General features: G+C 38.0%; 1 protein-coding gene and 1 long non-coding RNA gene across 11 annotated transcripts in view; one reads left to right on the top strand and one right to left on the bottom strand.

Moving 5' to 3' along the window:
• GALNT18 (polypeptide N-acetylgalactosaminyltransferase 18) overlaps positions 1-23,648 on the top strand; it is a 252,867-nt gene that overhangs the window by 192,133 nt on the left and 37,086 nt on the right. For all 6 annotated transcript variants that reach the window (XM_075048094.1, XM_075048089.1, XM_075048093.1 and 3 more), the window contains exons 9-10: positions 4,254-4,391; positions 8,466-8,561. In XM_075048094.1, coding sequence (XP_074904195.1) covers positions 4,254-4,391; positions 8,466-8,561 — 234 coding nt within the window. The remainder of the gene's footprint in view (positions 1-4,253; positions 4,392-8,465; positions 8,562-23,648) is intronic.
• LOC142040336 (uncharacterized) overlaps positions 12,505-23,648 on the bottom strand; it is a 348,847-nt gene continuing 337,703 nt past the window's right edge. For all 5 annotated transcript variants that reach the window (XR_012653175.1, XR_012653174.1, XR_012653176.1 and 2 more), the window contains one exon: positions 12,505-14,298. This is a non-coding gene — a long non-coding RNA (uncharacterized LOC142040336). The remainder of the gene's footprint in view (positions 14,299-23,648) is intronic.

Raw genomic sequence — 23,648 nt, 5'->3', positions numbered from 1 at the left:
TTAAGAGCTATAGAGACCTGTTCTGGAAAATATTCAGGATCCATGTAGAGGGTGGAAACCATGGCTGTAGTTGAATTTGAGGTTTGACTTACAGTGTACCGTTCTCGTTACAGCAAAAGCAAATTTTCTAGATTTAATTAATTAGCTTGGTCATTTATTTTTTCTTTAATAAAATCTCTCTGAGTCTTTTTGCAACTGTTCAGAGAAACTGGTTTTGCAGTGTTTTCTGTTTCGAGAAATAAGATGCTGTACTTCTCTTCCTTTAGTTTAATAAGGAAAAAAGGTTAGAAACCAAAAACCAGCTAGATATATCAATGCTGATGTTGATTCAGCTGCTTTCAATAGTCTCCTTCATCTCTCATGGTTAAAATTAAGTAATTTTGGTGAAGTGATTGTCATATTTTCAGGTTACAGAATTAGCCACATAATATACCATGAAAGCACCAGGAAAAAATCCTCTATGATCTGGTATAGGGAAAGGAGGTTTCTGGAAAATAGTCCCTTGTTCACAGAATCCAAGCTACCCTTTAAGTGTCCCTGTTTTGAGTAGTCGCACAGCAGTGCATACAAGAATAAAGACATTTCTGGAAGATAGGGTTACTTATTTTACATCAAAACAATTTCAAATGAATTTTATTTGTGATTAACCTGATAGATTTAAATTTCAGTTTCTATTTTTTATTGTTAGTTATTTTCCTGAAGATTGGTTGATCTTCATTGATCAAGTTTCAGTTTTTTGACTTGCAAACATAGCATTAACACAAAACTTAGAAATTCCTTTTGCTAACACATATTTGCATAATATTCATCCAGATATGATGGTGGTGGTTCTTAATCTTGTGCAAAGTTGATATCTAAATGCAATTTGGAAATCATATTCTTAAAGAATACAAAGATAAGTTGTTGTTATTTTTGCTTGTTAAATGGAAATTTAACAAGTAATAACACAGTCTTGACTGTGCCAATAGATCAGAAAAAAAAAGCCTGTTATGATCAATTTTAAAACTCATTTATTCAACAAAGGGAAGAGATATGTGTTATTAAACAGAGGAAAAATAAATGCAGTGTGTGGATTGAACCGATTTCTTCAGGTCACAGAGTGCATCAGGGTGTTTGCACGGTAGATCTTGTACTGCCAAAACTGTTTTTGTTCATAGTTTTGAAGACGAATAACAAGTTTTCTTACTACTTCAACCTCCAGTCATTTTCCTACCACAAATGTACTAATCATTGCACTGAACTGCCTGAATAAATTGCAATGCAGATTATATTCTTTCTTCATCTTCTCAAAGGCTACTGCTGTCAAGCCGTAGAGCAGACTTAAAAGCTGGAAATGGCAAGTGCTAAATCAGCTTTTAATAGTGGTAGCCTCTTCTGTAATGTAATGAGATGCCTCTGTTGTAGGGGGAAATCTATTACTGCATGTATGTACGGAACCTGTAGCACAAAGAACCTTCATTTGTATTTCTCACCGCTGTAGGAAACCAAATAAACACGCACATTTAAAAGATAGTAGGAGACAGCTTAGTTTTCCCGGTTGTAACAGGCCTATAAAGCCTGAATCTACTCATTACCTAGTTAATTGCTACAGGATGTTCAGAGGCAGTACGGCACCTTTGTGATGATCAGAAGGCTTTCCTGTCAGACGGGGTCAGTGACTTACAGCTGGGTACATTCAAGTGTTGTTCACCCAGCTTCCATCTTGTGCCATGTGGAAAATAGGGAAGGACTTAGAAGAGTGTCAGGGCTCTGTTTTGTTCTGACAGCCTGCCAGGTGCTCGCATATCCCAAATCAGTTGTGTAATTTGAAGCTAGCTGTGTTCATTGTGTGAGGCCTGGTGCCAAGAATCAGGGGAAGAGCTCCGAAGACCTGAGACTTCCTTTTCCTTTCCCATGCTAAACTTTGCGAGTACTGGACTGATTGTAGAACAGAATTAAGGAATTTTAAATTAAGGAAAGCTTTTAGCCTTTTAAGGGAAAGAGGAAAATACAGTACAAAATTACATTCCCAAGCACTGTAAATGAATCAGTCAGTATAAAGAAAACCTACATCATTAGTGGGAGTCCTCTTTTATACATCAAAAGGTTAGGAGCAGTGCAGTCTCTGGTTGGTATAGAAACATCAGTAGAGAGGGAATATTCAGTGTAAAGCAGCAACCTAAAAAATAACTTTGAGCTTGTGGGACACTTGTAATACAGACTTCCAGTAGGCAGGGGGCAAAGAGATGCTGGGACATCATTGTGAGAGATGTGCAGAGAGGACAGACAGATAGCATAGCCAAATACTGGTACACAAGTGGATAACTACAGGAGTAATTCTCTATGTGGAAGCTGATGAAATAGTGCACTGGTAATGGACTGAGTAGGTAATAGAAACGTATTCAGTTGCAACAGTCAGGACTTTCCATGAAATATGTTATTCCAACATGTTAACCACAGGACCTGGTTTTTTCCATGAAAGAATTCCCAGATCTCCAAGAAGCCTCGCAGTCAGATGTTTCCAAAGGTTTTAGTCTTTGAGAGCTAATAATAATAAAAAGGAGTTAGACTCATTTGGCACTGTGCTGTGACTGTCCTCTTGGGATCTCTGTGGGTGGCTCTGAAGTACTAAGTGCTTCATAAGGCAATCTCAGATACCATGGTGATTTCTGCATTGCAACTACTTAGATAAATAGATTCAGAAAAGCACTTAAAACCCAAAGGAAAAAAGAATTCAAGTCCCAGAAGCAAGAGCTGTGCCCTCCATGTGTCCTCCCCTATGTTTCGGGGGCGTGGACCAATTTAGTACCTGATCCCAGGAATCCTTGTTAGTGCTGGAAGTCAAATGTCTGTGAGCTGGCATCCTCCTTTTCCTTCACACGAGTGGAAGATACACTGGCGAGTGCAAGTGCAGCCAGAGTGGCGCATGAGCGGGATTTGTCCATGGACCAGTTGGTTGTCTTGCAGCACCCTACACCATGTTCCTCTATCTAGTCACTTGCTAGAAAAGTCAGGAAAAAAAGGTCGCTTAAGGAATAGTTCCACATAAAGTTTTATGAATGGTATAGGGCTTGAGGGGAGGGGAATCGTCATTTTTAAGGATTAACTTGAGTTATGTCTGTTTATGCCAGACCTCAGTTTCCTACTTTTTAGTATACTTTGCTAATGTGGAAGTCAATTTTACTTTAGTTAGAAAATGCTTCCATAATAAAATATACTTGTTCTAGATTAACATTAATTCAGTGCTTTGGGATGTAAGAAGCAGTCGTTGCTTCAGCAGCTTATAAACCTCGATATGTATAAAGATACCTTTTTGATGTGTAACTAAGAAAATTCAATGCTTCCAATGTTATTGTTAAATCATATCTGGTGGCTGACAAAATCTTCAGGGTGTTTATGGCCCAGTAAAGACTGTTGTTTAAGTCGATAGATTATAGGATTTCTCTATGAAAATTTATTTATCCTGCATTTTATTCTGAGGCAGGAGTGGTAGAACACAGTGTGGACCAAAATGTCTCATTTTACTTTCTGTCAAATAGCAGCCATGGATTTGCACTTAGATCCCTCTCTCAAATTTCCGCTGCATGATTTTAATGTGATAAATTATTGATTTTTATATACCGGGACTTCATGAAACTCACGCGTTATGATCTGCTCTTATGATAAGCAGAAATTAGGTTAGCCAGAAATGTAAAGGAGCATAAAAATTTGGGGAGAGAATATTCCGGAATTGCTTTTAACAAAAATAGCAACTTCTCTTTTTACGTTACAAGAGAAATTTAATAGGTGATGCTTCAGAAAGGTGAGCAGAGCTTCTGCTATTTGCAGTGAAGCAGTAAACGCAGGCTTCAGAAATGGCCAGAAAGTGTCATATACTAACGATTAGGCCACAGTGAGACACCAGCAATAAAGTGGTTTCTAGGGTAACTTGCTACTTCCTGCCAATTACTTTTGGATTTGGAAAGTGCCAGGAAATTAGAGAACAACAGTGATACTCATTGGAAGCTAGATCTAAACCCCACTGAAGTCAATAGGAGTGGTTCCATTGACCAAAGACGACTTTGAAAGAGACCCTGCCATGGTGACCTGTATCATATTTAATTGGGGCACTTACAGAGTGTGTGTGGGTAACAGACGTACTTCGCAACCAAAAGCTGTTAATTATCATAGGTCATAAACATCTTTGCAATGAGGGAGACTATGGATGATTAGTTTACACAGAGGTGTATCGCTGATGTCTTTTCTGCTTTTTCTGTCCTTTGTTTTATGTGCAGGACTCTGGAATTGATATTGGTGATATTTCTGAGAGGAAGGCCTTGAGGAAAAAGCTCCAGTGCAAGACCTTTAGGTGGTATCTTGTCAGCGTGTATCCAGAAATGAGAATGTATTCAGATACTGTCGCCTATGGGGTGGTAAGGATCTTGTTTACATTTCCAGTTCTAAACAGGTGGGGGAGAAAGGTGTCATAGTGGAAGCAGTTCATGAGGACAATGCCTGGCTCGAAGTAGAAGAATCAGATAAACTTGAAGTCGCTAGTTAAATAATTTGTTAGACTGGTTAGTTGACAGAGACAGCTTCTCTGCTGTAGTTTATGCTGAGGTGTTCTGAACGTTATCTTCCTCCCTGATTTTTTGTTTGTTTGTTTGTTTCATGGCTTGCATTCCACTCAGAGATACTCAAGGCATGATTTTTTACACATGTTGGAGTTGTCAGTTGGAAGGTTTGTGGCAGCAGGTGAATGAACAAAACAGGCTCAGGATTTCAACTGCAAGCTCCTTAATATTGTACCCAGAACCTCAAATGCCTGTGTTTTGGGATCATCTTCATCATTACTTGTGTGACAGTAGGACCCTTGTCTATGTTGAAATCATGCTTGAGTTGTACTGTGCTAATTAAAGCTCCTAGAAAACTGGCAATCTAAACAGTGAGGGCAGTTGTGCATGACATTGAAGATGACCACAGTAAGTTACTATGGGCCCATAAGCTAGTAGAGCTAGGACATCCTTTTCACATTCTCTATCCAGTGTCATAGTCACAAAAATTGATTCCTGTGAATTAAATTCACCTTTTTGCATGCAAGACCCAATTAGGAAACATAACTAGTAAGAGCAGACTATACAAGTGAAAGATTCGGTTTGAGACATTCCTCCTCAAAAAGAAGTCTGAATTACGCAGTTTGCCAGGCTCTGAGAAGACCCTTGAAGGTGCCATAGAGCAGCTACTCTGTTTTGGCAAATGAAATGATTGTATGCCCCACAAAGTTCCATGACCCCTTTGATGATCAATTGATGATCAAAAATTATCGTGCTGGTTTTTCATACAATCAAAAAAGCAAAGAAAAACACTTCCAACAAAGGTTTAGGTCGTTGTTAAATGCATGAGATAATGGTTACCGCCCTCAGCAGCGCCATGATCTAATCAGGTGCGGAGTTTCCTCAGGAGAAGGAGGCATAGCAGCTAACAGGCGCATGGTTCTGCTTGTAGGTACCTCTGGCTAAAAAGACTTTGATTGCAGGTAGAAGTGATACTAGATAAAAAAAGGAAGACCAGTGGAATAGCTAAGGTACTTCTTGTGTAGTCTCAGGATTAACTCCACATCATGTAAGTCGAAATAAAAATCAGCGAACAGGCACCCTATGAATTTATATTCTGCTGAAACTTTTTCATCAGCCTTTGAAGGTTCCTTGCTGGCAATGTACAAACGAAAAAGAATCAGAAGAGTTTGTTACAGAAATACTGAACTCACTGGTCAGCAGAACATGCATAGTAATGCACATGAGGCAGTCTTTTGTCTGTGGTATGAAAGTAGCCTCATCAGTTAAGAAAGATGTGAGGAGTAAGTCTTATTTCGTCATTTGTACTATCACAAAAGAAGTAGTGGACAGCTATGGTAACATATCTGTACAGGTAAAGGGGGAGTGTTTTATGAAATACACAGCTTACTGTTTTATGAAATACTGTTGTATGAAAGAAAAAGTGCCCCAGTCTTTTTAATAAAAGAATTGCTTGGATCTCTAATCTTCCTTCATGTCTGCTTTCCTGTTCACTTGAATGTCTTATAATGGAGAAAGATGTGGTATTTCAAAGCAAGTCAGCTGCTTGCATATTCTGTAAGTGCTTCCATTCATCAACTGTATTCATTTTTTTTGTAGAAAATAGAGTATAGGATTATCATTAATTTAAAAAAAAAAACTGAGTAATTACAAAAGTTCTCTGAATAGAGGTGAAGGTTAGGTATCACCACCCACATTTACTTCCTGAATCCTAAATTTCCTCCCGTTTTGTGAGAGTTAGGAAAATAGTTGTATCATTCATATCTAGTTTATGCTGTGGCATATAGCTAGGGTAAGGGTTGGTGGCAGAGTAAAGGTTTGGGAACCAAATTTCTTTCTGAATTCTGCAGTACCCTTAGAGTTAGGAGAAAGTGATGTCAGTGGACCACAAGCTGATGTATTTAGTGTAGCGACCGGCTCCCTGACTTCAGCTTCATGTTTGAGATAATTTTGCAAATTCAAAATTTCAGTAGTCTAGTTTATCTCTGTGTCCTGTAAGGCTCTTAAGTTTGAAAGGGAGCAAATGGCAGTATTGACTAATTATTTCTGTTTTTCAGTGTGGGGACTGGCAACCTGGTTATATTTTGGGTTGTAATTAAGTCTTGCTAGTCTAAAACTGCATTACCCAAGTTAATTGTTGGTTGCCACAAAGCCACTAGATTTTGGAAAGGGATGGTTCCTAAGAGTCTGGGCCTCAGGTTTTGAAACAGCATTATTAGTTAACAGGCCAGTGGCTTTTTTGTTTTTCTGTTTTCTGTAAGGACAATTTCTCTACAGATACTCAGGTTAACTGTAGAGTTGTCATTGGGATAAGAGTTTGAGAAATTGAATCTGAAGAGTTCATTTTATTTTTTTGTTTTCAAGATTCATAAGAGGAGGACTGATGTTAGAAGGAATATAGTGTTTTGTCTCTTTCTGTAGTCCCTGATCACCAGACTGCTGCTGCTAGGGTTAGGGTCATGTTTCTTTTTAGAGCTTGGGACTCTAAAGTCTCTGTATCTGTTTTACTGCTGGGTTGGCCCTCTCAGCTAAGTCACGTGCTGATTTTGGTCAAGGCAAATTTTTTTGCTTCCTTTACTATGGGGATTGTTGTGGAAAAGGTTATAACATTAGGGCTAGAACAAGCATTAGAATTTGAGTTTGTGGAAGAAGTTTTGAAAAGCCGAAGGTAGTGATGGATACAGGCATGAATTAATAAGGCTGATATTTATCATTGGTTTGGATAGAGAGTGGTGCCTAACATCTGATTACGATTAGAGTCATGGTTGTGGTTATGTTTATGGCTAAGAAATACAAAGCTTTGAGAGAGGAAACTATCTAATTCTCGAGGCTTGTGGCTAAGAATAAGGGCAGTATTGATACCTAACACATATTTTCTCTTCAATGCTGAGATTTGTCCTGTCTGTTATTGAATTTAGAGTTACATTTGGAGTTGGAAATCTTGTAGAGATGAGTTCATGCTTTTGATTTTATTCACTGCCTGGCTTCAGTCTCTCGCTTATCCACACTTCTTACATACTAGTGCACTTCTAGACTTCCTTTCTAAGCATATCAATTTGTTTTCCTCAAAGGAGGCCCCTGTACACAGCTGACAGGACTGCTCAGGTAATCACAGATGGTTGCAAACCACATCACCTCTTCACTCCCTCCATCAGACAATTCTCTCATGTTCTCTGAACTGATCTTATACCACTGAACACCTTTATACATGCCCAAGGGTATGCAATCCACATCTTTGGCCTCACACTCTAAAGAGACCTTCCAGCTATCTGTGCTCATTAATTTAGCACTTCACTTTCAGAAAATTCTGTCTCAGCATTGCACAGTAATATATAGGGCTTTGTGATGAACAGGGCCAAGTACTTTGCAGTCTGTTCATAGCTGGATTGCTGTGCGTGGGTTAGCCCAGAATAATGCAAAGAAGAGCTAGTGCATACCAATTGGCCAGAAGTCTCTAAGCATCAGTAGAAAGGATTTTTTTGAATTATTTCCAGAAATCAGAAGACTCTTCTGAGTGATTCTGAAAAACTGTTTAATTACAGGGCTTTCTCCTATGTTTGAAACTCCATCCGTACTGCGCCACTAGCTGCACTGATAAAAAATTTGTCTTTTGTATATAGTGTGTACCACAGATTCATTAGACTTAATATTTTAAAAATGTATATCAAAAATCATTGTTACCTCTGAAGGCTTTTTGAAATCTACCCTTCCTGAAACCTTGTGCAATATTATTGAAATCAGTAGTGTTAGATTATCTACAAGGAAGAATTTAGACCAGGTACTTTCTCTTCAATATCTTCACTGCAACAAGTATTTTTAATTTTGTGTATTTCCTTGTTCAACTACATATGATTTTTTTGCAAAGAAAATAATCACACCATCTTTTTCTTATGTAAGACGTGCTTGACTTATTTTTCTTTCTGTTTATTTTAGCTGCAGAATTCCCTGAAAAGTGATTTGTGCCTTGATCAAGGGCCAGACACGGAGAATATCCCAATCATGTATATCTGCCATGGAATGACACCACAGGTTAGTTTGTCTAATGATCTCTGATACTGCTGCTGCTCTTAGTAGACTGTGTAGGAGGAACCATCTTGTACCTGTCATTGTTTTCCTGCAACAATACCTCTGTAAGCTGTTTAGTAGCTCTTTTATAGAAAGCTAGAACACTATTTCTGCTGTAAATTGAGAATCACTGGTACATTAGCACTTTGACAGTGAAGTTTGTTTCTTCATTTTGAAAGAATGTAAGGAATATGAGAGTCAGCACTGACCCAGATTTGTTGATAAAAGCTTTCATTTCTGATCTTTAACTGTGCATGCCATATGAATGAAACAATGCATTTTAAAACATTTTACATACATACATATGTATACTCAACTCACAGTTTATTTACACATCTGAAGCAACATCTTTTTTACTTGATGCATTTTCTGTCTCATTTTCACAAATCTGCAATGTACAGCCACCTTCTTCACACCATACAGCAGTGTCAAATTCCACACACTGCTCTTGTGAAAGCCCTTCTTCTAAAGCTCCTTTTTTTTCTTTCTCTGCTGTTGTCCTGTTACTGTAGTACGTGCCAAAGACTCAAATTACCAAAACCTTTCCATTGTCTTACACAACAGCTGGATTTAACTTGATAAACACAAGGGTTAAGACATTGTATCTCCCCAAGTAGCTAAGTATATGGGCATAGGTGAAAGTGTTTCTAGGCAAATCTTGACAGTAAAAATAACATCACATGGTCTAGAACATGCTTGTCAAAGACAGATGTGCAGATTATCTAACTCTGAAAAGTAACATAAGCAAAAATGACATAAAGGAAATAGATGTATTTGTGGGAGTGACTGAAGAAACTGAAAAATCCCTCCAGTTTGAATCACTTTTTTCTCTGACTACCTTTTATATTTGTTTTCTCAAAAGGACCCTATTATGCTCCACTTAAGTTATGCATTGTGGTTTTACCCATGGAATTGTCAGTTACGTGATTTGACTATACAGCAAATGAATCCTACTAGTATCTCAGAAATAAACACAGAGCAACAAGGTAATCTTGTCCTCTGTACCTGGATCTCATAGTGACCTGGAAACATAAGTTTGGTGAAATGCGGTTATGATTCTACACTTCCTTGCCAAGTTACACGTGCTGCAAACTGTGTTCTGTGCTGGCTTCCTTCGCTGAGGGCCTTTAATATTGATCACTAGTGGCATCATGCTTGAGTAAATTATGAATGATGAAGACAAAAATATCTGAAAATCCCATCCATCAGAGTCGCTCACTGCATGGGCTGTGGCTTATTTGTCACATAATTATGTGGTAACCACTGTTTGCCTCCAGGAGGTTTTTAAGCTAGTCCTCAGTGTTCGCTAAGGAACTGTGTAATTCACCCATGCACCAGAGCCATTATTCTTCATCTTCTGGGAGGACGCCATAACTCTCTTCTGGCATATCATCTGTGATAACAACACACTACAGGCATGGCTGTAAATTCCAGTTAGAAATTTTAATTATAGTTGAGACAAACAACAACAAAAAAAGTCACTTCAATTAGCACAGTTCAGTATTCACCAGATCAAAAACTACCTTTGAATGTCAGATAAGGTTCTGTTTAAATGACATAGCAGCAAATAAATGACAGAGGGGAAAAAAGGCAAGGGAGACTTTTCTTGCCAAGATTCCACTCCTTTCATAATTACAAAGTTGTGTCTCCTTCCCATTACTATGTATTTAATTTTGTAACTAATGATGTTAAAAACAACCCCCAAAAAGGCCCATATATAAGCAAGATCCTGGTAATGAGTGAGAACTTTCTTTAAAAAAGGAGTAGACTTTCTCTTTGTTAGGGATTATGGTATTAACAGGGAAAGCACTAACAAACACTATTTGGCATGCTACTATGAGATTTCCATTGCACATATTGCATCTCTTGGTTAAGCAGAGCTGCAGCCATTTACATTTCCTCTAGCATATTGGAAATATATGAATAAGCACTACTTTTAATCTTGGTGAACCTGCCAGTAACCACAAAAGATATTGGTGAGATGCTAATTTTATTCTAGTAGTGGTGCAATGCTATATAAAGGGAGGTATTTTGCCCACCTGGCAGTCCTTATCAAAATAGATCAGTCAAAAAGATTAGTCCCCTGATTCAGGACTGCTTGTATAACTGAGGGTTTTGGTGATGCCATTCTTACCTCTGGTGCAAATTTTTACTGTTGCAGCTATACCATTTATGGTTTTAGAGCTGCCACCGTGGAGGGCTTTGCACAATTGCATCTAGATGTGCATTAATATATCTGGCTGCCAGGAACCATTCCCTCATACGCAGTTTAAGTTGCTGTTCTTAGTTACCATTGTAGCCTCTCTTCTAAATCGGGTAACTTCCTTTTTTTTTTTTTTTTTTCCCCCCACTAAACTCTCTCAGATGTTTTGTGATTTTCATCTTTTTGCATGGGAAATGGCTTAGGTGGGGTGTTTGACATCAACTGATAGTTTCAGAATTGTATCTACGGCTACTGTTTTCTTTTAGCATGTTTTATACAAGAAAGAAATCATTGAAGTCAACAGAAAGGGAATTAAAAATCCATGCTCCATTTTTTGCAGACAATATCGAGAACATCATGTGTAGTTTCATAATTAAAAGCAGTAGAAAATGGCAAGGAAATATCCTCAAATATTGCAATGAAATGATCAGAAATAATTTTTCCTGCCATACTTCAATTTCATGTTAAATAGACATCAGAATTAGTGATGGTAAGACTGCTGTGATTCAGATTCCCCAACCTTTCAGCAATCCACTCCATATGTCTACTGTAACTAACATTAGCATATTCATAGTTCATTCCTGCAAGTATCTTAGAGTGCTTTATAACTGTGTTTATTTTGTAGTACTGTTCTACAAATAGAGAAACTGATGCAAATCTTACATGTGGTTAAATAGTAGGATGGAATGGAAAATCAGAACATAATCTGTCTGTTTCCTTAGTCCTCTGATACTACTAATGAGAAAGAATTTCTCACAGCAGGTTATTTGGCTTGGCCTGAAAAGACAGAGGGCACTTGAAAAACTAGAATTTACGATTAGCTATGTTTTGTACCCTTTTCCTGTCTTCAGAGAGTGCTTCCTGGGGATAGCTGTATTTTGTCCTGGTCCCCAGGAGCCTGGACACTTCAGGAGTTACGATACCATCCACTGAGTAGAGCAACTTGCACGCTCAACCAGTGAAAAAAACAGAACAGGTGGCAATTCTCCAAGGCGTTCTCATGAATCTAAGGGAAGAATTGCTATTACATTAGTAAGAATTATTTCATTACAAAATGTTGCCCAGATAATTATAGGTTCTGTTGAGAACTTCTTTGTCTTTCTAAGTGGTAGCATCTGAACAGCATAACTTTTTAAGTTGCTCATCCTCCGCTGATCTGCTGCTGCTAGACTGTATTGCTTCCTAAGCATCACATCCTTCCATTTCTGCCTTTGGTCGCTATCTGCCCAAAATGAACACTGTTGTTACTATTCCCATGTGTACAGCAACATACAGTATGTTGGCATAATTTCCCAGACTCGTCAGCAAGAACATCACTATCACACCTGAGCATCTGCTATTACTTCTCATAGCCACCATGGGTACCGGCCAGCTATTAGATGTGCCTGAGGCAAGGCTGTAAGGTGGTTTTAGTACCTTTGGTGTGCTGATGGTCAACTGTTTGGAAAGGGCTTTTAGTGTATGTCTTAGCCTGCCATATCAAGCCTCCTCTGCTGTGCAGTACTGCTGCTTCTTAGAACGGCTGAACAAAACTGACAAAACTGGCAAAACTATTAAAATAGCTAACATAGTAAATGTAACATGGTAAAACAGTTAACAACAGTAGTTAAAGTAGGTTCCTACTACACCATTCAGTGGTGGTAAAAATCACGTTGCTTTAATTGCATGAGAACAGCTCAGACGCAAAGCACAACAGCCCACAGTTGTTCTTGGCCAAAGAGACTACACTGGAGACAGCTGCGGGGTGTGAGGAAGCAGCCCCCCTTCAGTGTAATGATAGAGGGAAACAGGAAAATTGGGAGATGAGGCAGAGTGGCAGTAAGGGAGAAAGTGAGAGGAGATGAAAGGAAAGAAAGGAAGACAGAACAGTAGTGGCAAAACAGTACAAAACAAAGTTCATGTCAGGCTGTGAGGTTTTGCTGGTTTTTTAGAAGTGGTTCATGCAGAAAAGGATAAAGGTATTGTTTTAATTCTTGAACTTGTTGAAGCAAAGCTACAATTGAGTCAGACACTTAGGCCTTTAAAGGTCCATTTCCAGCAGTGCCCCATTTTGCATAGAAGAGATGGTTGCTTGTAGCTGCAGCAAGCGAATGTCCCAGGCCTGACTGCTTTCACTTCCTAATTCTGGGAACCACCTGAGCCTGGAGGTTTGTTGTTGTTTAAGACTGCTGCTTAACCAGGTGTTGCAAATGAGTGGTTTGGGCTGCTTAAAGAATCACTGTCAAGGGTATTAGCAAAAGCGATTTAATAGGAGTTTATAAAAGCGTGACTTCACGAAGTTTGATGGCAAGGTTCACTCTATTACTTAATACATGGATGAAACGTACAAAGGCAAATCAAGTTAGAATCAAACTAGAATGATTTATATAGAGACCAAAGATGCAAAAGGGTAAGGTAGACCCTCCCGTTGAGCCACGAGGTTCAGAGAAGATCCCCTTGCTTTCTAAACTCCTCATGGAGGTTAGTTGCAGCTAGGTGCAATCTTAGTCTCAGACTTGGGCAATGGTTTGTCTAATGGAAGGAATACGAAGAATAAGGAAGACCCTCCCGTTGAGTCACGAGGTTCAGAGAAGACCCCCTTGCTTTCTGAACTCCTGATGGAGCTTAGGTGCGGCTGGATCCACTCCTACTCCCACACTCGGTCAATGTTTTATGTTTTAAGGGATTATATGTGTGTAGCAGCAGTCTAAGGTTCATTCACAGTTTAAGGTGGATCACAGGATTTAGCAGCACTTAATCATTGACTAGTTTAACATTTACAAAGTGATTCAATAAAATTTACTACAACCCCAAGTGACTTAATTATAGATTCAAAATGGTAATATTTATACTATACTTTTTATCAGATACCTAAGTCAATTCACACACGCATGCACACAGACACAAAGAGAGATACATATATAAATAAAGGTATATCTGTTAAAAATTCATCTCAAGTCCAGTGAAATACTCACTTCAAATGTCTCGGCATTTCTCAGCGGGCGAGGGTTGAGCCTCAAGGAGTGAAGGGTTTCAGCCCAGGTCCCATCATCAGCTTTCAGTGATGGTCGTCCGAATTTTGCAAACTGGAGAGTTTGTGAGCTGTGAGAGATGTCCCACTCAGAGGGAGATGCTGGTCACAGCCTGCTGCAGTCCAGGAGAGCTCAAAGGGCGTCACTCAGGACCGCTGTTTATAGGTTCAGGATATGATTGACTTCAGTCAGTGTATTTCCATTCTGGCCACAGTTCTTGTCACCCTCAAAGGTGGGCCATGATCCAGGCAGCAGGAGTTTCAGGCACAGTTAGGGAGTGCCTGTACTGTACTGTAGCCAAGGATAAGAAAGTTCCAGGTTGTCCCAACTCACTGCACAAGAACACAATGTTGGCTGGTCCTGACAATACAATGTGGCCGGAGGGGGCTGCACCACCACACGAGGCCTCTAATCTTGAAGGCAGACTGATGACAGTGTGTCACTTGCACTAAAACTACTCCCGAGTGATAATTTGGAAGAATCTTTGCTGAGAATGAAACACCACATTATTAGAGACTTTACAACTATTGTATAATAAACAAGTACCATCAGTCAATGAAGTGATATTTTAAGTACAGATTTACCTTGAAAAGTGCTTGTGATTGAGGGGATAATGGGCAGTTGTGTGTTCCCTTGTTCAATAGTTTCTGGCTCATATATTTCTCAATTTATAAGCAGTTAAACCACAAAGCTCATCCAGGGATGTGGAAGTCAATACAAACCAGTTAGATTTTGAGGAATTCAAGTTGAGAACCAGGGTCAAAAGACTAGATTGGCAGAATTATTAAAAAGGAAATGCAGGCGAGAAGGGACACCCGTTCATATCCTTTCATATTCTTGCAAGATATTGCAGAACTGACACTGGGAAACTGATGAGTACAGCCCTATCTGGTATGAATTATTGCATCTCTGCTGAGGGCGATGAAAGGAAGTCATGCCAACAAGTAGAGCTATTCCAGCTTACACTGTATGAGACTCTGACATGAAAGCTTAATGTTGTATTCTGAGCACAGTGCATGAAGTACTGGAAACAGCAGTTACAAAAACTCCCATGAACTTCTAAAAACTCTTTGTATGATTCATAAGTGCTCCTTTTTTAAATGTTATTCATATGCATTTTTGTAAAAAATATTTTTTTTCTTCAGTTAACCTTCTTAGCATGGTAGTTGTTCATACACAGATATTTGTTATTTTGTAACCAAGAATACCTATGACTAAAATTGGCTATCACTGAAGGCATTTACATTCTGGTAAAAAAGTACAGGATTGATCAGGAACACCATATAGTTATTCGTGCAATCTGTAAAACCTCGGAGAGGGAACGATTCATAGATGTTCAGCAAATAATTATCAAAAGAACTAAAATTGCTTTGCAAATAATTTGGAGGGGGCAGGGGAGAATAAGAAATTTGTCAGTTTATTTTAAATGAATAATTTAGACATCTCTAGAGTAAAGGTAGTGTGATCTTCAGGTTATTGAGACATTGCAAATATAAACATCTCAAAACTGAGTTTTAATAGTGCCTTAATTTTATGTATGTTGCAATGTTAAAAATTTTCTTTAGATTCCTGTGCCTAATGAAATTCATATTGTATTGGACAATCGTCAATGCCAGGAAAGCTGGGAGAAGAACCACGTACTTTGTCAGAATGAGTGCTAAGGGAATTTGGAAGCAGAAACAGTAGCCCTCTTAAGACTGGCTTTCTGTGTATGTGAAGTATCCTGACCAAGAAGCATTATATACCATTTTATGAGGAGAAATTAATAGACAAAATGTGATTATCTCATTTACTACAGGTCAGGCTTTCCATGACACCTTTCCATTTACTTAAAAAAAAAAAATAAAAAATCATGGAAATACTGAATACTGCAGCTGCTTTTCCTTGACAGTCTTAACACTGCTGCCAACAGAGCACCACAATACTGCTGTCCCGAGAAGTTTTAGATAAGGGAGTTTCTGAAGTTTAAGAATAGCATATAGCTGTGATGACTCAGATCCTGAGCTGGCTTATGGATGAATATGTATTCTTTTTCTCCTGCAGCTGCAAATTAAACTTATAGTGAAATCGTAATTATTTGAGGCCAAAAATACAGATTTCTAAGAAACTACTATGAAATACATACATTTCAGAAAACAAGAAATCTTCCGGTATTTAGAAGTAGGATCAAGTTCTTAAGTGTGTGTGTAAAACACATAAGCATTGCAAACCGAGACTCTGTGCAAGAAAATAGTTAAACAGAAGGCCCTACATCTAGCATTTTTCAGTGGTTGTCAGGGAATAAGGAAGAACAGAACAAAACCTGCTGATGTGGATCAATGACTGACCCTTCAAACTTGAAAAATCACTGCCCTGAAGATGAGATGTCTACAATAAACATTTTCAGGGAGTCTTTTTTAAGCAATAAAAAGAAGCACAGCAGCTGTTTGAAGAGCTGTCAGTCACATGCAAACTCGGGGTTGATGTTCATGTTTGTCTTCAAGGCAAATGTTAGACACGTTCAATGTCTGTGTATAAAAGTCTGCTCTGCATAGTACCATTTCTAAGGACCTGCTAACGCATTGGTCTGAAGTTAGCAATTACCTGGTTTACGATGATTATTTTATGTATGCAGACACATACAGAGTGGTATACAGAAACTGAACTGAACAAAGCATCCAATTCCATCTTGGTCCAGATACTTTGCAGTGAAAAGTCATACCATGCGGTAGAGAGAGTAGTCGTTCCTCTTTGTACAGGCAAAGTGAGTACGTCGTTATTCATTCAAAGTGAAGCAGCTGCATCACGAGAGTGGCAGCTTAGCTGGTCAGCCTGATTCTTAGTGTCCCTGCACAGGGGTCTCTTCATGTTCTTCCAGAGGCTGCATCTGACAGAGCACAGTCAGGCTCATTGTTTTCCTTTGCCTTTTTCACTAAGTCTTGTGGAATGATCCAAGCGCGGGGCCTAACACTAACTTCATGTACATACAACATGCTTTCTGAGAACAAGGGTATTTCCACAGTAAATGCTTCTGGAACTATAATAACTGGGTTTTTTTAATCTAGGTTGCTCAGTTTAGTAAAGGTCCAAGTAATAGAAGATAAAAGTACAGAGTTAGTGAAACTGCCTAGCAAGGATAGTTATAAGCATTAATGAATTCTAATTTTTATTTTAAACATATTCTGTAAAAGGCCTGCTTGCTATGGCATTAATGTCTTACATAAAAGACATTCCTGCTGAGTAGTTTATTGAGGCTATTTATATTGCTGTTAATTTCTTTCAGTGCATAAATCCTGATTTTGATCATAGTAAAGATAATAGAAACTGTGACCGTATTTTCTAGTGTTAGTTTTTTGCAATCCTTTTCAAAGTAGACAGTTTTTCTGGTGTATGCTGGAGAAGCTAAATCCAGTGAACATTTTTTCAAATCTGCAGCCTCTTTAGAATATGACAGGTGCATGAGGGAGCTACAGAGATGTTTCAAAGGTTTCCAAAACCAACCAGTCCTTCCTTGGCCTAGCACAGGCAGTACAACACTTTCTTCTTGGGGGATTTGTTGTGGATGAAGGCTGTAATATATAATTTCATGTTGTATATTATTTTCTTTTAAAAAATCTTTTTCCTTGAGTTTGATTCTGGCCAAATTCTCATTCTTTACTTCAGTGCAAAGTTTCAGAGAGAGAATCTGTTAATCTAATTTCTAGTTTTGGAGCAAATTTTGTACTGAAACGTTTGCCATGAGTAAATTATTTCTGTACTTGCTGTGGTTTGATTCAAGAGGCTTTCTGTTGATATAAATAATATGACTGTTACCCAATCTTCTGTATTGCTTACCTCATTCAAAATCAGTATCTATTGCCTGTCAGGAGAGATTCTTTTAAACTGAAGAAAGTTGTTCATTCGCAGGTGAAAATCAGTGGTGTTGAATTATTAGCTTGTAAAGTACAGGTATGGATCTGATCACTAGGTCCATTCATAGAATCATTTAGGTTGGAAAAACTTTTAAGATCATCGAGTCCAACCCTTGATTGGACATTGTCTGAGCATAGACTGGTGAGTGATTTGTAGACTGTATTTTGCAACTAACCATAGGTCTTTATGATGGTAGCACCAGAGGCTAACCTGGCTCTTCATTTTATGAAAGTATCAGACGTAATGAACGTCATTCTCTGTTCACAGGGTAAAAGACACTTGAATTCAAAAGAATGGGCACAGAGGTCCTCCTTCGGGTTTCAGATCTAAGATAGGTCTTTCATGTGTTCCACTTCACTGATTAAAAACAAAAGCAAAGACAAATAGCTGTATAACTGCATTACGCTGGATCAGAGGAAATATCTTCTACATCCCTCAATTAGGAAATAATGGAATAGATATTGCTGCTTATTTATTTTTGCTTTTGAAACTATGTAGTGTAAAAACATTGTGTATGCTTGTGAGAATTGAGAGAACTGATCACTTGGAATTGAAACTTCAACCATAGCGAAATGAAATAGTTGAAAAGCAATCATTTTTTTCCTAAGAGTAACATTGATTTTCTCATTTGGGAGTGTATAGCATTTATGTACTCTTGGAGAAATGGGGTTGTGTTGAAGAAATTTTTTTCTTTGCTTCGATAGGATGGCCTAGAATTAAAAGACTTATAAATGTCTTAGATGCTTTTGAAATCTGTATTCTTGCGTAGTGTACAGGATCACTGCTGAAGGTGAGCATGAACAATGAAAAAGGAAAATACCACTATAAGCTGAAACCAGTGATCTGGCTAAAGTAGTAATCTTGACATTCACGTTCCAGGACCCAAGTTGAAGTTAAAAAGCAAGAATTCAAAAAGTAGTTCAATTCTTTTGAGTGCTATGAATATTCAGGACTAGAAGGAAGAACATTAAGAACTTGAATTACTTGAAAACTTAGAGCCAAGAAGGCTCTAAGAAAACAAAGGTCTTTTTAAATTAATATTGGCTAATCAATAAATGTTTTCCTGACTGAGACATGTCTGACTTTTATGCAGGTAGATGCAGCAGAAGAGTCAAAGGTAACTCGGCCAGTGCCACAGATGACGTGTTTGAAAAAGCAAATAAAACCCCTAACCACAAAATGCAACAGGAATAAAAGCAGTTTTCTGTAATATGCCATATCTGTTCAATCATCAGAGAATGGATAAGAGTTCTTTTAAGATAGCTGTACTATTTAATATTTTACAGTTAGAGGTACTGGTGCAATTTTACATACATTACAAGATGTGCTGAAAAGATACAGAAGCATATGTTGACCTTTAATGGGAGGAAAGATTGCAAATGCTGATCAAAAGTAATGTCAGAAGGGTACTCAGAAAGTGCTATCAAAGATATTCAGTTAGAAAGCTTTTGCCTAGTAAAGCAGGATTTCCATAGAGATAATAGAAACTGCAACTGGCAAAAATTCTAATGTAACTTACCTAGAACTGATAAACTTAGCTTTCGTCATATTACTGCAGAAAAGAATAATGCATCATGTCAGCAAAAAATAGTAGTAAGCAAGCTTGTGGAGTGCACACAGAAGTACGCTGGGGGCCACAAAAAATGCTCGTACACAGAAACAATAGGATTAATAAACTAACATCTCTGTTCTCTTCTGTTGTACTATATAGCTTACAGATCTGGGGCTTTTTCAGATTGGTTATTTTGGTGTTTTGGTTTGGGTTTTTTTTAAGAAAAAATGGTTAATTATTATTGCTGTACATTATAGAAGTTTTTTCCCAGATTTTTTTTAATAATTTATGAAGAATTTCCATTTCATGTTTTGTGTATCATGTTATCATTACCTTGCATGTTTTCTGCATTGCTTTAATTTTTTTATTTGCCTCTCAGCCCTGTTCATCTTGAATTCTGTTGCCTTTCTATATGACTAAATCCTACTTTAGCATCACTATCACCTTTCTTGGTTAGCTTGTCCACTGTTGATATGTCTGTCATCGATCCAGGAGGAGAAGGATGTATATGTGTTGTCTCTATAGTTTTGACTGAAAACAATTTATTCAGCGTTTTGTTAAATAGGTGAGGCTGATGCAGGAGAAGAGGGTAAGTGGAATATCAAAGGAGTTGGTTTTCAGGCTGCTTAAAGTTAATGTCTTCTTTTGATTTTTTTTCATTTTATAAAATTCAGAACATGGTTATTGAGACTATGATGGTCACTGCAAGAACTTTCATCTCTAGTTTACATTTTTAAGGCAATTTGCCCAGCATATCTGTAGTAAAAAAACTGCCTTGAAAATGTAATTGAAACAAACTGTTGTAAGCAACTGCAGTGCCTAAGAATTTTAAATTATCAGAGCCTTTCAAGCTCTCATGTAGTGTTTTAATTTAGAAGAGATTAGAGTTGTTAGCCTGAATATTATACAATAGTTCAAAACCATTCTCATCTGGGAAATAAAAATGCACACGCATTTCCAGGCGGGGATATTTTGTGTGTTATAGTAAGTAATTTTTTTTGTATGGATAGTTTTGGCCAAAAGGATTCAACAAGTTAAAACATCAAAACATTTGAAATGTGAAGGTGAAATATTGCTGAGCTCTAGATGATGAGCCTGGCACTGGATTTTGGATTCAGATTCTGTGCTTTTCATGTTGAACACTAAGCCGATTAAAGGTAACACTGCCTTTCATATTTGGTTCAGTTCGGGAGTACAGGCTTACAGTAGTCTATTACATACACCCAGCGAGCTGGTGCCAAAGGGCTTTGCAGCTAACACCCCCAAAATATACCCGCTGTTGTGTTTTTGCAGCTGCTGCTGACTTCTGCAACGGTTGGCTAATACCCTGATCTTGGAGCCTAAAGTTGTCCCACTCGGAGATCTCACTCCAGCACTTTGCAAATGAGCACTACTTGTATGGAGTGACGAGTGGCGTTTCCTCACCACGGGTACTAGACCCAGTGGAAGTAATAAAGGGCTGCTGGAGAGGGACCACGTACCTTCAGAAGGGAATATGGCTTGTAGCTTGGCATCAGTGAAGTGGTATTCACTGGCTTGAGGCCATCAGCCATGTTGCTACCAAGGCTCTAAACACCTCGCGATCTCAACAGAGAAGAGCAGGCCGTGGGGCAGCACAGCTGTGCTGTGCCATGTGGTGCTCGCACCCAGCGGGGCCCTGCAGAACACCCAGCCTTGGGAGCTCCTGAGCGGGCCATAGGAACGGTACGCTCTGCCTTCCCCAGGTGGAGCCAGCTTTACTCCACCGAGAGGTACGCTTTTGGTGTCTGGAGGGAACGACTCCTCCTAGGTCTTGTTCATACTAGAGTATTGTTGTCAACAGCATAGCAGTTGAGAACTGCTAGAAGCTATACCTCCTGTCCGTACGTGAAAGCGGTAACTGTCTCTGGCCTTGGATGTGATGTAACTGGTGAAAAGTGCGCTCCATCTTACTTGGTTATATCTTAAGCATTTCAGTGGTGCTTCACAAGCATCCATGTATTTTTTTTCTCTTAACAAAAATTTATTAAGTGGCTATCCTGAGGCTACACACCCACAGTACCCTGATATTCTATACACTACTTTAGCGTTGAGTTGAAAATTTTTTAAAAGTGACATTAAATTCCCATTTTTTATTAACAGTCTTTCTCTGCCAGGTGGAGTAGGTTTTAAAATTTCCATACTTCAGCTAATTTTAATCTCAAAGATATATAGTACAGTCAAAAAAGGACAGGGCTTTCCTATGCTAAGTTGAAAATGTTTTTAATTAATTAATGCTTTTGGAGAAATAAAGCAGCTGTGTTGGGTACCTACAGTGTCTCATAATCTAATACTATTTGAGCATTTCACATTTTCTGAGTGCATTAATTTGAAATAGATCAGAGTTGCATATTATGTAGCAATTACTAGAGTTATCCATATTTTAAAGATGTCACTTCTCTTTGCAAATTAGCATTTCAATCAGCAGGTTTTTAAACCAATTGTTGCTTACAATATAAATTGAGCATAAAATCAACATAGTTGACACATGTATAGAACTTGGAGATTGATGTTGTAGTAATTGTTGGATGGTTGTCAATTTAAACATTCTTTTGACTGATGTTGTACTATCTCATTTGTTACTTCATCAGAGTTAAAGTTCTGAAGGTCAGATTTTTGTTTGTCAGATTCTTGACAGTATGTGAAAAACTGTTACAAAAGGTAGTTAATACAGTAGATGGAAGATTCACTTTATAATTTCTTTATTTTTATTGATAATTTTATTGTGTCATTCCCTTAATTGAAGTCATCCACTGGCTCATTTAGAATTCATGGACCAAATTCAGTCCCCAGGAAAGCATATTTAACTCCCTCTGTAATTACACGAGCCATATTACTTTCACAGCATTCATTCAAATTCTGATCAGCAATACAGTTTCAGCCTAGTTTCTCTCTAGTATTGTCCACTACTAGCAGAGTAGGGTTATTTGCAGAAATGTTTATGGAATGGTTGTATCCACAGTGTGTTTCTGTGAAGAAGAGATTTTTTTTTTCTCCTGTTCATTAACCATCATTTGCCCACTCAGGAAGCAGACAGAATATCAGAAATTATTTGTTCACATAAAATCTTGATTGAATATTTATGAGTAACTCTTAAAAAAAAATCTGCATTGATTTGTAAGCCAAGAAAAGAGCTATGTTTGTCAGATAATTTATTTGAAATCAGCAATCAAACTAGCTCTTAGCAAGAGTTGAGTTCAATCTAAACCTGGTTATATTTACAGAGTAAAGGTATTTTCCCCCAAAGAAAATATGGTATACTAGAGATTGTTTCAAGAACCAATGGCTAGAATTTAAAGCCAGTTGGATACAAGTTAGGAATAAGGTGCATATTCATACCAGAGCAGATGACTATCCATTATAAGAAGCAGTGACAGTAACTGTCGGAGTCATCAAAGCTGATACAATTCTGGAAAGTATAATTTAATGTTATACAAATTATTGAACTTAGAGGTAAGCAGGTGGAAGTATATAGCCCATGGCATATGGAAGATCAATGTAAAAAACCTAATGGTCCTCTCTGGCTCTGAAATCTACTAACATGTCAACTAAGTGGCAATCACAGCTAGTACTTCTTTGAATTTCGATTCAATTTAGAATGTACAGAAATGACACTGTTACACTAGAAGAATAATGGTATGCCTTTAAAGGCATTGGTATTTTTTTTTTTACATGTTTTTGTAAGGTAAAGAACCTTATAGCTTTAAAAATAATTGCTCAATTTCTTGAATCATTTGCCACCTTTTTTTTTTCCTTGTCTTTTCTCTTAAAGTGTGATTAAACAAATTATACAGGGATAGCTCTGTTATGCCAAGCCTATCTGCTCAGCTGGCTGTCCATAAAAGCTTAGAGCAATCAAGTGAAAAAGCTGATGAATGCATTTAAGTCATTCAGATGTTACTACAATATTAACTTTGTATTTGTTTAGCAGGGAGCTGCACTGATTGCGAACATTGGAGCTTTGCTGCTCTTGCTATGTTAAAGATGTAGTGATTTATTCAGCATGTATATTCCATTTCAGCATTTATTTTTAGTGCTTTCAAACTCTGAAATTAGCCTTAAAACTGTGAGGTCTGCATTGACTGGCTCACTAATAGCATCAGTTTGGGAAGGAAAAAAATAGCAGTACAGCTTATGAACTCACAAGTTTTGTTAAAATAACATGAAGTTCAAATAAAAGACTAGAGAAAATGAGATAGGTTACCACATTAAACCTGCAACTTTTACAGATCATGCTGTTTTGCATTTAGTATGGAGGTCTATGACCAAAGGGCAGGGACAGAACTAAGTATGTAAGAAGATCATGGTGATGATGGTAAATCAGAGCTGTGAATTTCAGGTGAGTTTTGGGTTTTAGTCAGATCTTCTATTTTATA

Source organism: Buteo buteo, chromosome 16 (assembly GCF_964188355.1).
Source record: "Buteo buteo chromosome 16, bButBut1.hap1.1, whole genome shotgun sequence".
Classification (NCBI taxonomy): Eukaryota; Metazoa; Chordata; class Aves; order Accipitriformes; family Accipitridae; genus Buteo; species Buteo buteo.
The sequence above is the reverse complement of the archived record's forward strand: the minus strand, read 5'-3'. Positions and strand labels throughout refer to the sequence as shown.